Genomic DNA, 14,647 nt, shown 5'->3' with positions numbered 1-14,647 from the left:
CATCTCTGATGTTGAAAAAGACTGTAGAAAACACACCCACCTGTGAAATGGAAGTGTAGAATGAAATGGCTTTTTCTTTCTCTGGCTTTTGGTGGTTTTTTTTTTTTGTCTTTTTTTTTAATGTTCTTACTAAAATAGAAAATAAGGTACTTAATGAATTCCTCTTGTCCTACTTGAGCTTTGTGCCTAGATTGCTACAGCTTGGGCTTAATAACAACTTTGAAAAAGAAATGAGTAGATCAGCAAGGAAATAGCACATCACATTGATCTCCCATAACTATCAAGACTGTACACAAATGGTGTTGTCCAATACCTTTGGTTTTGATGAACTTCAGGCAGAAGCAGCCTGGAAGGAAGGAATTTCCCTGCAACATCTAGACAAAACAAAACAAAAAATCTACCTGACAGGACAAACTGCTGGTTGATAGTGCTGTCATTCAGATGAATGTCTGGTTTATTGTCAGTTTCTGGGGATTTTTGTTTTTATTTTTTTTTAATCCCCATTTGCTTGGGGAGCACTCTTTAGCCTTTTTTGGGACAAGGTAATATCTGTATTTCTGCACTTGATAAAAAGTCCAGGTGTTTGACTTTGCTCTTTTGACACACTTGGAAATGTGCAAATGGAAAAAAACCCCATGAATCTGTGGGCAGTAATTCTGCATATAGAAGCTGTGCATCAGACTCTGGCTGCTTTGTGGTCTCTGAAGCGGTGGGCCACCTACTAAGAAGTGGTACTGAAGTAGAAGATCATGGTGATAGGGTTAGAGCAAGGAAATGACCACAGTGTGGAGGATGTAGTGTGAAAAAAAGAAATAGAAATACACCTCTAAAGACCAGGCAGGAAATGATACCACGTGTCAGTCTTTTGCTGCATTAATAAAGGATTATCTTGTATTTATATTTCGGGTTACTAAGCTGTGCTTTATATGTACAGACCGCCAGATCAGAAAATTCATTGCTGAGGGCAGTGATATTCCTTATTCCATTTCTGGCAACAAAGGCCAGAGTTATCTGGAGCATATTCATGGTCTGCATTGTTTCCACAGCTGATGCCAGGCAAGGGGCAAGCTGGACTATTTAGTCAGCAGGGGACTTCCTTGTGTGAAAAAGGCCCTCAAAAGGCTCAGAAGTGACCATACCTTAATGACAGCAGACTGTCTAGCAAGCAGTGTTTGTCAGTGCAAGGACTAAGGGGACACAGGCCTTTCCCTGACTGCAGTGACCTGTTGAGCCAGTGTGTCCCCACACTGTCCTGCAGTTGTTGTTGGGACACCAGCTCAGCTGGACACAGACATTTCAGAGGGTGCTATTCCTGCGTGCTGGATGGTGGATTTCACTCATGCTGGATTGTAGATTTCACTCATTCTGGTTGTGCTCCAAGCCACACTCAGCAGACTGGCTCACCATCAGTCTTCCTTTTCCTTAGCAGGGCCCGGGGAAACTCCTATCATTTGTTTCAGATCAATTTGCATCATTTTACCTCAGGGCTTTTGACAAGCACCTTGTGTGATGCAGAGATGATCACTCACTTTATATCTGTGATCTCCTGCGATGATGACAATGTTTAAACTTTCCTGCTATAGCAATGAAACTCCAGGAGATGCATTTGAGCAAGGAGACCTCCCATGCCAGAACATTTGTCTGGATATGCCATGTAGTGACATGAATAAATTGAGACAGGGGAATAAGGGAAGAAGTTTACTCCATACTTGCTTATTATATGGTGAACTACTGCAGGTAGAAAGAGTCTCTGTGCTATTTTTGCATCAAACAAATGTTGAACATTGTAAAGAGCACTATCTGCCAAGAAACCCTGCTCACATATTTCTGGGCAATTGAATAGGAGGATGTGGTCTGCTGAATGCATGGTTACTGTTCGTACATCTCTCTGAACAACCTGAAAATGTAAATCCTCTACTATTTAAAACTAGCCTGTCTTTAGGGTGTCTGAATATCTGTAGTTACCACCTCTATAGCAACACATTCCACAGCAGAAGGGAATGAGATGGGATCATACTGCCACTGTGTAATCCCTTGGAAATGCAGCACAAATAACTGTAACTGGCCTCACAGCTGTGATGAAAGATTTGGATTGATTTTTTGGATCCTTGGTTTTTGTTTTTTTTCCCCTTCCCCTTAGAATCTTGGAAAGAAATTTCCAGGTCTGGTAAAGTTGTTGGTGTGGCTATTTCTTTGTTTGTTTTATTTGTTTCTTTGTTTTGTTTGTTTTGTGTCTATATGACAGTGAAGAATGCACATAGGACAGAAAAAAGATGTTGACAGAAGCACAGGAGTCAGAAAATCTGTCATAATTTTTCTTTCTTAGCTTTACAAAGCAGCTCAAGTATTTCTGTGGCTTTTGTGCTGCCTATTTAAAAAAAAAAAAAAAAAGAAAAAGAAAAAAGAAAAAGAAAATTCGAGCTGCAAGTGAATTGCATAAACAATTCTAGATTCACTTTTCCAGGAATGGAATTGGACATCTGACAGGAACCAACTGAAGCACTTGGGTATAAATCAATGGTTAGGCAATGCAAGAGAGACAATTTCTTAACATGAAAAAATGCTAAGGGAAATAGAAAGAACCCACACAATTGATGCATTCTCTTTCTCAGAAAAATCTGCCATCATGAATCTCTTATATTTGGTAATTTCTAATCTTGAAAAGGATTGTTTGTGACACTTTAGCTCTATGTTCATGTACAAATATTTGTGTGGCCTATATGTTTTTCTTTGTGTACATGTTCTGGTCTCAACCAAGACTTTAAACCTCCTCTCCTCAGTACCCAGAGTATGCATTGATGTACAGGTGCCCCGTATTCCACCAAATTCAGACATGCTGTTGATAGAATTTCACAGAAAATGTATGAAGAGAGTAAGACTTCAGTTACTCACACTTCAGCATGATTTTCTTTCCTAGAATGAAATCCCAGTCGTTGACCACTGTATAATTCCAGAGCATAATTCTCCACTGCCCTGTGCTTTGCTTTGTCCTTGTGCAGTATGAGAGGGGCTATAGATTTTGGAAATGGAAGTTTTGGCCACTTCACACAGTACTGTGCAATATCAAGAAGTGGGGTAAAGAGCAACTGTGAATAAAACATCTAGTCCAGTAACCACAAACAAGTCCAAATAAAAAATAGTTATTATAATTAATGCCATTACTTTAAATAGAGAGGTAAGTGGCTGTTCTGTAGTGCTTGGTATTGTTTGTGAGTACTTAGAATTAAATCCTGAAATAAACCAAATAACATATCCGAAAGAAACTGCTTCTCCAGAAACAACCTTAGAAGTTTCTACCTGTCACTGAGGCCTTTATTTTTGTGTTATCAGCTCCCTTGATCTCTGGTGATTTGTAATTTTTCTCCCTTATGCACATTTTTCAACTGCATAGGTGTTTGTGAACACCATTTCAAATGAGAGTCTTTTCTGACCTTTTCTTGGGAGGTTGTACACACACTTCTGAGCTACCCAGACTTGCCAACTTTAATTTTTTTTGCCGGGAATGCCAGGGAGTTTCATTCAGCTCACAGAATGTTACTTACTACCTCAGTCTTGGAGCATCCATGAGAGGGAGCAAATGTCATGTTGGTTTTCTTGGAAACCTCCACTGCCTCTGGCACCTGGTTGTCCCAGGAGCCTCATGCTTTGGGAGCATAAACCCAGAGGAAAGCTATATTGCAGCTCCCTTGTTCACCAACCCAGCCTTCTACCTGCTCTGTGCTCAGTGGCTCCTCTCAAGTTATTGTCCCAGTAATGATTCCTTATGTAAATCAACCTTTCACTGAAATTTTTCTTCCTTTTGTGTACAGTGTGGTGCACGGAGTCTCTAAATGAGCAGGCACTGGGGTGCATCAGGCCCAGCAGCACTGGCCAGACGAGGGAGGTGATTGTTCTGCTCTGCTCTGCATTGGTGTGGCCTTACACAAAAACGCCCTCAGGGCTCAAGGTATCTTGATATATAAAAAAAAGACATGAAGCCATTGGAGAGTGTCCAAAGGAAGCCACGAGGATGGTGAGGGGAGTGGAAGGGAAGCCTTAAGAGGAGTGGCTGAGATCACTTGGTCTGTTCAGCCTGGGGAAGAGGAGATTGAGGGGAGAGCTCATTGTTGTCTTCAACACCCTCATGAAGGGAAGCAGAGGGGCAGACACTGATCTCTTCACTCTGGCATCCAGCCCTGAGGGAACGGCAAGGAGCTGTTTTGGGGATGAGAAAGTGGCCTGAATATCAGGAAAAGGTTCTTCACCCAGGGCTTCATCCAGGGCTGTGCACTGGAACAGGTTCCACAGGGAACGGGTTGCAGATCCAAGCCTACCTAAGGTCAAGAAGTGCTTGAACAAAAGCTCTTGGGCACATGATGTGGTTATTGGTGTGCGCAGGGCCAGGGGCTGGACTCGATGATCCTTGTGGTTCCTTTACAGCTCAGTGTATTTTACGATTCTTTGATAAACCCTACTGAAGGGGGGTGCGGGTAGACATGAGAATCGTGCAGGGAAAGGGGGGGTCCCATGCTGATGGTTTCCCCACCTGCCGCCACGTTGGCTCCCACGCCAGGGCTGCCGTGCTGGGGACACGGGGAGCGGGGCTCGGCTGCCAGCGGGGCTCGGCTGCCAGCCGGGCCCGCCCCGACCAGGCGGCTGTGTGGGGACGGCAGCCGGGGCTGTGACCCGCGGGATTGTCCCCGGACTGGGCGGACAAGGCCCGGGAGCTCGGCCGAGGCCAGTGCCGGGCTCTGGTGCCGCTAGAGGGACCCGCCCGCCCGGGAAAAGGCTCCGCGGCCCGGCACATCCCCAGCGAGCGGCTGCAGGGCCTGGCACGGCGATCACAGCCCCGAATCGCCTCCCGTTCCTCCTGTTCCTGTCCTCGTGGTTTCTTGCCTGCGGACGGGGGCTGGGGTTGCCCCCTCACCAGGTGTCCGGGGGCTGAGGCAAAGCTGCGCTGTGCCGTGAGATCCAGCCTTCAGTGAGAGCCTGCTCCTTCCTCCTCCTCCCCTTTCATCTGTGCTGTGTCTCCCTCTATGCACCCGAGTCAATCCCTCGCTCCTCCTTGGTTTTCTTAGTACAGCTGAGGATGAGAGAAGGCAAAGCAGGTTGTCATTTCAGAGCCTTCCTCGTTCCCCTGAAGGATCTTTAAACGAGAGATCTTTATACAAAGCCCATCTATACAAAATAAGTCAAACCTGCTACTGAAATAACTTTCCCTCTTCCCTCACAGTGCACAGTTTTGGGTGAGAAAAGAGCGTGGAGCGGAGTGAATAGAAAGGGCGGTTCACAGGAGTGTCACTTGATTTATTTTCTCTTAAATCTAGACTGCTTCCTTCTGTTTCTATTTTATGCCCTATTTGCAGTTTTAGAGCTTGGAGGGTGTTTCAGTTGCTTTTTGTTATTCTTCTCCAGTCAAGTGAAAGAGAGGAGTGTTGGAGTAAATTGTTATGGAGTGCTTTAACACCATGTTCAGTGAGCTGGAGACACAGGCGAGGGCCAGGCTGGCAGGGGCTGAGGAGGATTGGCATACACTGGGGTATTTAACTAAGAAGAGTAAGAAATGTGGTAGTGGTTTGACTGTGTAAGTTGTACTTTTGAAATACAAAACAAGCTGAGCATCTATCCCTGCCATGTCTAAAGCAAAGGGACAAAGTCTCCATTCAGCTCTCCAGGTACTTGACATACCTTTTAAGAAGATGGGAAGGCATTGGAATTAGATAAGGTTTTAAGATATCCTTTCTTACTACTATTTTTTTTTTATATTTTATTTTTCCCCTTTGTTTTACCTTTCAAGATCTCAGTACTTGCAGTTCCCCAGCCTCACTGGCTGAGCATGGCTGGAGCTGACCAGAGTTGTCACAGCAGTCTTGGAGCAGGATGACGTGTGCTGGGCTGTGCAGTGCTGCACTGACCCTGTGTGGGATGGAGGTGACAAAACCACCTCCTCTCCCTCTCTCAGCTCCAGGAGGTGCCAGGCAGCTCCAAAGTGAACTGGCACTTCTGTTAGCTGGATCTGAGCTGTGATGAGTTCATGCAAGTTTATTTCAAGGCTGCCAGGCCCTATAAGGAGAAAACTGCTCAGTCTTTCTCCCTGTTCTCCTCCTCCTTCCCCTTTCCTGATTTGCTTTGCTCCACAGCTCTTATTTTCATCCCTCAAACAGTAGTGTGTGATTCCTTGTGCAGTTAACAAAAGGATTCCTGTTCTCCCTTCCCATTCTTTTCCTTCCTCTCCCCTCCTGTCCTCCAACCCAGGACCTCAGGACTAGATGCTGGCTGCCTTCTTCCCTTAGCTTTTTGTTTTTTAACCATAAAAATGAGATAAGACCTAAGATAATTCATTAATTAATTTTTCTTCCACACTTTGAAAACCAGATGAAATAAATACTTGTCAAAATGCAAGAGGCCATCAATGAAAGAGATTTGAAACAGTCCAATAGTAATGTACCTTATATTTATGTGTGTGAAAAAATGAAGTCTTGCTTAGCTGTTATATCTTGCTTGGGAAATTGTTTTGGGTTCAAAATGACCACAGTTTACTGGCTGTTAAAGTAGATGTGGAAGACAAATCCCCAACCTGAAAACATTTAGCTTGAATTTTTGTTATCTTAAATTTCAATATATCATTTGTGTATATCTAAGCTGATGGATCACCTCAGGCTTCAGAAGTTAACTTTTTGATGGCAGAGAATGCAAGCCCTATATTGACCAGAGCTGTTGATGTAATTCAACAGAGTTTTGCTAACCACTGGCATTCTCCTTGAAGGGATCTCTTTTTGTGGCTGGCTGGGAGCAGTGCTGCTCTGTGTTGAGCCCACCTGGTCATGAATCAGTCCAGGCTGTCTCCAAAGTAGTAGATGAAATATTTTTTTTTTTGCTGTGGATGCAGGCACAGCTTTACTGCTGTTGGTTAGTGATGTGAGTTTGTGGGCAACTATCTTCCAGTGACTGCCAGACTAGAAACAGCTGGAGTGCAAACTGGCTGATTCCTTATTTCATGGCTGTGGACTGTTTCATGCAGCTTTGTACTGTGAAAGATGGGAAACCAGGCTTAGCCAAGAGTGAGTTGCTTAGCAGACGCTTGCTGTCATACAAATTAGCCACAGCTTTTGCATCTTGGAGTGCTGCCAGCACAGAACCAGCTATTGCATTAAATGTCTACCACCAGTCATGATCTAAACCAAAAGTGAGAAGATTAATCCTTCTTCTAGCATTAGCAGTTAGTGCTTTTTGTGGTGTTAAACATGTTTTTCATCTTTAAACCCAAACCATGAAATACAGCTCTGAGTTTCAGATAAATGGGTGTACAGGAAGAAAGGAAAAAGTCTTAATTTAGTGAGGGGAAAATATCCATGTATAGGAGGTACCATGCTTTAAAGTGGAAAGAGAGTCTAATTTTTATTAGTACTTCCCATCTGGTGCATAGCAGTGAATACCTTCAAAACTATATTTTAAATAATTTTAGGCTTATATATAATATATATATATAATAGTATTATATTATAAACAAGAGTAGATACAATTGGTTTGAGCTATTAGTGGATAAAAAGCAATAGCATTCAATTAGCAGCATCTTTGACTTTACACTGCCCCAAACAGAATTTTAAATTCATAATTGTACTAATGTACTCTGACTAATGAAACACAGTACTTTTTCCTTGCCTGAAAATATTCCCTTCTGAAATTTTCCTGAGTTGCAGAGTTCTTACTTAAGAAGTAACTCATTTGAATGTGAAGTAAACAACTGAAATTTATGAAACTCATACTTAAGTAATTTAGGATAGAAAGTGAGGATACAAAGTTGCTTTCAGTCACTGATGTCCATTAAGTGTGGGAGATTCAACACCAGAAAGTCTGTTTGGAATTTCGCTGGTAACCTTGGCTGTTCACAGCCCTTGCTGCTGACTTCTGTTTGTTCTGTTCTCTGTAATCTTTCCTCTTAGCCAAGATCAGTACCATAAAAGATTTAGCTTTTTTGAGTGTCTTTATAATGGTTAGAAAGACTAAATAAAAAAAATAAAAAATGTTTCTCTTGGAGGTTTAGCTTTCCTGGTGGAGGAGCAAAATAAGAAATTTGATCCTGGCTCTCCAGAAGACAATGGCAAATCTGAAAAAAATTACTTGGTTTAGTTAATTTCAGCATTTCACAGAGGAGGAGATATCAACATCTTGCTGGTAATTTTTAGCAGTTCTGCTGTTGGTAGTACTGCCCCTATAGTAGAACTGGCACAAGTGTTAGGATTGTTAATCTTTACAGGGCTGCTACAAGGGTTTCCTCTCATTTTCTTGCAGGACTTACTCTTTGGTGTGCAGACTTCCGAAAAGCCCTTTTTTGTTCTTTTGTTGTTTTTTTTTTTTTTCAGCAGCTACAGCAGTGAATTTGTGTTTCTCTTCTGCGAGGGGAATCTGACGTGCAGAGGTCGAGTAGTAATGTGTACTTGCCTAGAAATAATGTGCTGAGTTTGTAACTACTGGAGAAAATAATTTGGCACAGAGCTATTTCCGTGCACCTCCCCAGCACCGAGAACAATCAGGCACCAGCTGAAGACAGTGACTGCCAAAAGCGCATTTGGATGAGGTGGGTGTTTCTGGGTGGTACAGTCATGTGTTAACAAGTGTGACTGCATCACTAAAACAAATATATTTTTGAGTCCCCAAGCTCTTTGTAAGGGATATGCCATCCTCAAGAGAAAAGGACACCAATAAAGCATCTGGCAGGGAGGAAAGGCAAAGAAATGGGTACAGCATAACGAGGTGTGTCTAACTGCTTGTTGTTAGTAAACCATCCACCTGAGCTGGATATCATGTTCACAGCTGCTTCAGGAACTGTTTTCTGAGAAAGCTGAAGTGGGAGAGTGGGTCAGCTGCTTCAGATCCAGTTCTCTGGGTGTTGGAAGAAATCTAAACCGATGGGTGGGCAGCAAACAGCAAAGGGGAGGGCAGCTGCAGCAGGAATAGAGACCCAGGAAGCTTTGTGCAAACTCTGGAGGACATGTAAACCCTCTCCCTGAAATACACTCAGTCTTCTGACAGAGGTGGGAAACCAGACACATTTTTTTTTTCTCTTTACTGAGAGTGAACTCTCACAGGGCACAGAGCTACTTGCAAGAAATCTTAGCTCCAGTGCATAAAATCTTGCTCCATTGTGCTCCTTGAACCTGGTGCTAAGGTCCAGTGGAAGCCTGTGTGCTTTGTGTGGAGGGAAGGCAGCATCCTGCAGACATCTTAACCTTTATCCATTTTGAAAGTGGAATTCTTGTTTTTTTTCAGGATGCATCACATGCATGGGTAAATGCTAGAGATGAAATGATACTGTGTGGTGCTGTGTGGGGAAGTGTTTGGCACAGTGGGTTCTGTAGGGGAATGAGTGATGAGTCGCAGTCAGACACCAAGAAATGATGGTCCACAAGCCACAAGTGCTTTTAATGGAATAACTGCCCACTTGTTTGATCAGATTTCTTGTAGTTGCCTCTCCCACTGCTGTGTTGAAGGATGAGCAGATACAGCTCAGTGAAAACTATACAAAAGAAACCACCTTGCATCTTGAGAAATGTTTAGCAGCTTAATTAGTTTCAGAGTATAATACTGTTAACAGTGCATATGACAGCTATTTTCTGTTTATCTACATATGGTTCCTTTGAACTTCACCCATTATTATTTAAATGAGTGTTTTAAGTATCTTTTCTCCTGAAAAGCAGCCTCTATTTTTCCTTCCAATTTGATTTCACAAGATATTGTCAAGCATCTTATGAGTAAGAGGATAAACAATATAGCCTGTACTCCAGCAGCCATAAAGGGAGAGGCAGGGGGAGAGGGATGGATTCCCCCAAGACACCCGAGGTTTTGACTCAGGAAATGTGGGAAACAGAGGTCTTCAAGAGTGAATGATTTAGTGGGGTTTTCTGTGCTGCCCACTGCTAATCTGCTAATCCTTTTGGAAAGCTAGATTTCATGGCTCTTTCTGGAGATAGCTGATGCTGAGAGCAATTTTTTTCTCTCAGCATAATGCAGCCAGTGCTGAGGTCATGGGGGCTGCAGAGACTGTGCTCTGACTGCAATGGTAATAAAGTGTTCTGGCTTGAACTGAGCATGAGCCAATTCCACTCTGTCGCATCCCAGTATCTTCAAAATTTAGCTGTGCCACTGCTCTGCTAGAGCTCCATGGTGTGACAAGTGAGCTTTTCATTAGATTCCTGGCTGCATTAAAATCAATGGCAAAGCATATGCACTGTTTCTGATAATTCTGAATAGCATTTCTTTTGGACCTTGATGTGAAAGCAGAATACAGTAAGTTGCAAGTGACAGAAACAAATCAGATCAGTATCTCAAGTTTCAAACCTCGTCATCTTGCAGGAAACCCCTCTGACCAGGTGTTGTGTCAGCTGGTAGTCAATAGGGAAAATACAAAAATTATTACAAACTCCAGAGTTTGTAATAATGAGGAGGGAGAGGGGGAGAAACAACAGTGATGACTTCTCTTCAGTGTTTTTCTTTTTTTGTCTAATGCAAATCACTGAAAGTCTCTTGGAAGAACAACTGCAAGGGAGAGTGACGCCTCTCCCCAACCGAAGGTGACCATGATGCTGTCATGTCTTAGTTCCTTTGTGGTGTCCCTAGGCTGCTGGCCCAGGTGCCAAATTGGAGCACCTTTGCTGCTACTGACAGTGGGGTTTGGAGTCCCTGTAAGGGCCCTCAAGTCCCTGTTCCTGTGAGGCAGCACTGAATTCTGACAAAGAATTTGAAACTGGGCTCTTAGTGACACAGCATGAATATGTTTGTCCTGAAAAGTGCAAAACCTGGGCTTTGGTGTGGTTCTTAACAACTTTATGGCTTGGCATCTTGAGCATGTCAGTCAGGATTGGCCAAGCTGCCATCTTTCAGGCCTTGGAAGGGATTTGTTTGAGCCATCTTTGACTAAATAAGTTAGGGCAGGCTGAAGTTCTTGTAATGCCTCTTTAACTCTGCTGGGAATGGGGATGTGGATGGGTGCTCTGGGGGAAGAAAGGGTTTAGAGGTGAGCATCCCACAGGCTCCCCTGCCCAGGTGTGCAGTACATACTGAGGTCACTCCCTCTGCTCCTGCTGCAGAAGGTGCTTCACAGCCTTTTCCAGAGACCCACGCTGCCAGCCCTGTGGTGCTTTCTCACTTGCTTGGAATGGGAGCATAGCCCTGGTACTTGGGGCTCAGGGGAATCAGGCTTTGAGGATGGAGAGCTGAACATGCTGAGCCAGAGCTGTCAGCCCTAGTTCTTCAAACCTCACTAAGCCACCCTCTGTCAGCAGTGCTCTGCCCTGCCATGAGCTGTGGCTGGTTTGGTGCTGCAGGTCACAGGCTCTGTGCCTGGCCAGGTGTGAGGACATGGAGGAAGGAGTGTCTCCTTGTCTCCTGCTTCTTTCCTTTCTAATATCTCCACAAGGAGAATCAACTGCCCTTTATGAGCCTTCCCTTCCCCACGGAAGGGGTATCTCAGAGCACTGGGTACTCTGTTCCCAGCTCACTGAGGGTGCCCCAGATATTTGGCTGTTTCTCTTGGGGTTATGCTCACATCTGCTGTGGGTGTGCAGTGGCAGAGGGTTCCCAACACTGGCTTGCTGTGAAACAGGTAACCCATGCCAGCCCCTTGCCTGCTGCTGGGGTGCTGTGTAACACAGGGAAGTCCATTCATGGGACAAGGCAGGGCTGCAGCTCACTCAGCTGGCTGACATAGGATGATGGTAGATATATTTAAAGCTACTACCCTTGGCTGTGAATGACTTGGCTCTATGCTGCAGGCCTGTGCCAGACTGTTAAAATCATGTTGTCATTCCATGGTGTATTTTCTATCTTATATCAGTAGGGTTTAAAAGTGTGTGTTGTTTTACTTAGCATTTAATTGACTGAGGGTTACTTTTAAAAAAGTTTTGCTTCTTTGTTTACTTTAAGTGCGTATTTCCTTGACATTTACGGTAATACCTTATGCTTCAAGCTAGGCAGTTGTGCAAATCCCAACTGGATCAGAGCCACAATATAATACCTCTTTTTCTAGAACAAAACCAATCCCAGATGATCCATCTCTTTAAAACTTGGGCAATTAATGCTCCCAATATTTCCTATACAAAAAAGTCATTATAATGTAAATGCAGAGTCCCGGTGCTTTGCCTTAAATACAACAAATGCCATCTCAGTTATATAAATTTATACAGGTTAAAAAACAATGACTATGTTCTCCTTAGATGAATAAAAGCTCTTAAAGGTATTGCCCACACCGTACAAGCTTCTGGAAGGCTTTCTTGAAATCTTCATTAAAGATTGTGTAGATTAAAGGGTTAATAAGGGAGTTTATATATCCCAGCCATGCTAAGAAATTAGACATGTCTTCTGAGATGTGACATGTTTCACAGGTATTAACAACTACTTCTTTTACAAAAAACGGGAGCCAGCAGATCACAAATGCCCCCAAGATCAAACCCAACGTCGTTGCTGCCTTTCGCTCTCTTGTGCTGGAGATTCTCTGTTTTTTCCAGGACTTCTCATGCTTGGATTCAGACCTGGGGCTTCGTAGGGTGATGTTGATTTTATCAGAGCTCGCCACGGGATCTGAGGTCTTCTCTGTTGTGCTGGGCATTGAAGCTGATTTGGTGCTTCTTTCACCTGTGTCCAAAAGGACTTGTCCATTCACACCCTCCTCCCTCACAATCCGGCTGACGCTTCTCCTGTGAAATGTCTTTGCTGCTTTGTAGATCTTGTAGTAAAGGATCAGGATCAAGGCCAGCGGGATGTAGAAGGCGCCAAACGTGGAGTAAATGGTGGAAACAATGTGGTCGTGTTTGATGATGCATTCGTCCTCCCTGCTGGTTGTCTGGTGCCTCCAAAACAAAGGTGGCATGGAGATAAAGATGGATATGATCCATACAACTGCTATCATGATGCCAGCGTGCTTAGGTGTCCTTTTCCGGGCATACTCCACGGCATCCGTGATCGCTCTGTACCGGTCCAAAGCAATGGCGGAGAGGTGCAAGATGGAACAAGTGCAGCACGTGATGTCCACGCTCAGCCAAATGTCACACACCACCTGCCCCATGATCCAGGTCTCCTTTACAATGTAGACAATGCTGAAGGGCATCACCAGGACTGCCACAAGGAAGTCAGTCACTGCAAGAGAGCAGATTAGATAGTTGGCAGGGTGGTGGAGCTTTCTTGTCACAATTATTGCAGTCATCACAAGAGAATTGATGGCCGTTGTCATTAGAGCAAGCACAGACAGGGTAATGGAAATGAGAATCTTGGATGTTGCCCATTTGAAAGGTTCTTCTGATGTAATGTTTTGTTCAGTTGAGTTTATTAAATCCATGTTCCCTTTTAAAGACGATCTTTACCTGTAGCAGTTACCTGTTGGAAAAGTAAAAACATTCAGATAACGCACCCTTGATTTTTGTCATCTTAAAAGACTGAGGGCCCTAAGCTTACAAGAACTTCAGACTTATCATTAGAAATTATTCTGGCTCCAAACTCCAGCCTGTTTCATCAAGTGGCTAAAAATACTAATTTCCCCTCCAGCTAAAAGCACTTGTTCTGAATGCTTTGTAGAGGAGTCCTGAACCTGGTTAAATGTGAGCAACCTCATCCTAAAGTAAGCACTAATACTACTCTTAGGCTTGTGCTGTCTGCTCCACTAAGCAATGTAATGACTGTTGAAAACATTAATCCAGCAGGCATAATGCTTATTTTCCCCATATAAACTCATTTCCCCCCATCAATAAATGACTCATTCTTCGTGTATTAGCTAAACATGGGATTTCTTAACTGGGATGTAGTTTTGAAGAGAAAACAGAAATGTGAAACATTTCCGTATGTCCCAGGGTGACACCATACAAACAGGAGAAGAAAAAAATTGTGTGATGAAAGTGTCATTTTATGTCTTCCTCTTACACATCTCTAAAATGAAACAGCTTAATATGTTTTAAAGCTTCAAATGGTTCACTTATTGTCTAATTGAAGTATAATATAAACATTAGAGTCCTGAGAACATCTACTTTTCCTCAAGTTTTGCTGTTCTGTGGTTTCTGCCAAAGAAAACTGCAGAAAACTTGGATGCTACTTGTTCTGCTAATGACTCTCTCTGTGGAAATAGCCTAACTCCTCCTAGGAGGAGTTAGGATATTTCCACCTAGGAAGATACAGGGCAATAGTGATGAAATAAGTTCTTGGTTGTGTTCTGGACATATGTTCTTATCAAGAAGAGTTTCTGAGTACCCTGCAGAGTGCAGCTGAATTGGAGTTTCCAGCTTTTACTGTGAGTGGCAAGCTCTACTCCAAAGAGGGCCAGGTTTCATCCTCTAGTGAGTGTTGACTTGCAATTTTTTGTGTAAGATCTACTTGATGAATACCTAAGTGATGAATACCCCCCTTAGTGGGGTTATCTCTGACAGATTTTTGAGTGTAGTGAGTGAGTTGCACTTGTGTTACATTGGATGCCACACGTATGGAAACATGTGAAATTAATTTTTCTTTCAGAAATTTGGTTTCAGTAACATAACTAAAGCTTTTTGATATTATGCTGGAGTGGCTGGAAAAGAATCTCATTTACTGCTTATAGTCTTGGACCCAACTCACTCACTTGGTTTGGTATTTTAGCCTGGGCACTGCTTAATGTGCTACTGACTACTCAAAAATGTTTTTAGCACCAGCT

General features: G+C 43.4%; 1 protein-coding gene across 1 annotated transcript in view; it reads right to left on the bottom strand.

Moving 5' to 3' along the window:
• Window positions 1-7,351: 7,351 nt before the first annotated feature.
• The window catches only part of HTR1F (5-hydroxytryptamine receptor 1F), a 105,418-nt gene continuing 98,122 nt past the window's right edge, over window positions 7,352-14,647 (bottom strand). Inside the window, exon 3 of the mRNA XM_015626497.3 lies at window positions 7,352-13,347. Within this exon, the coding sequence (XP_015481983.1) occupies window positions 12,206-13,309 (1,104 nt within the window). The 5' untranslated portion in view covers window positions 13,310-13,347 and the 3' untranslated portion in view covers window positions 7,352-12,205. The remainder of the gene's footprint in view (window positions 13,348-14,647) is intronic.

The sequence above is a fragment of the Parus major genome, chromosome 1, assembly GCF_001522545.3.
Source record: "Parus major isolate Abel chromosome 1, Parus_major1.1, whole genome shotgun sequence".
Lineage (NCBI taxonomy): Eukaryota > Metazoa > Chordata > Aves > Passeriformes > Paridae > Parus > Parus major.
This window is presented reverse-complemented; position numbering and strand designations above follow the sequence as displayed.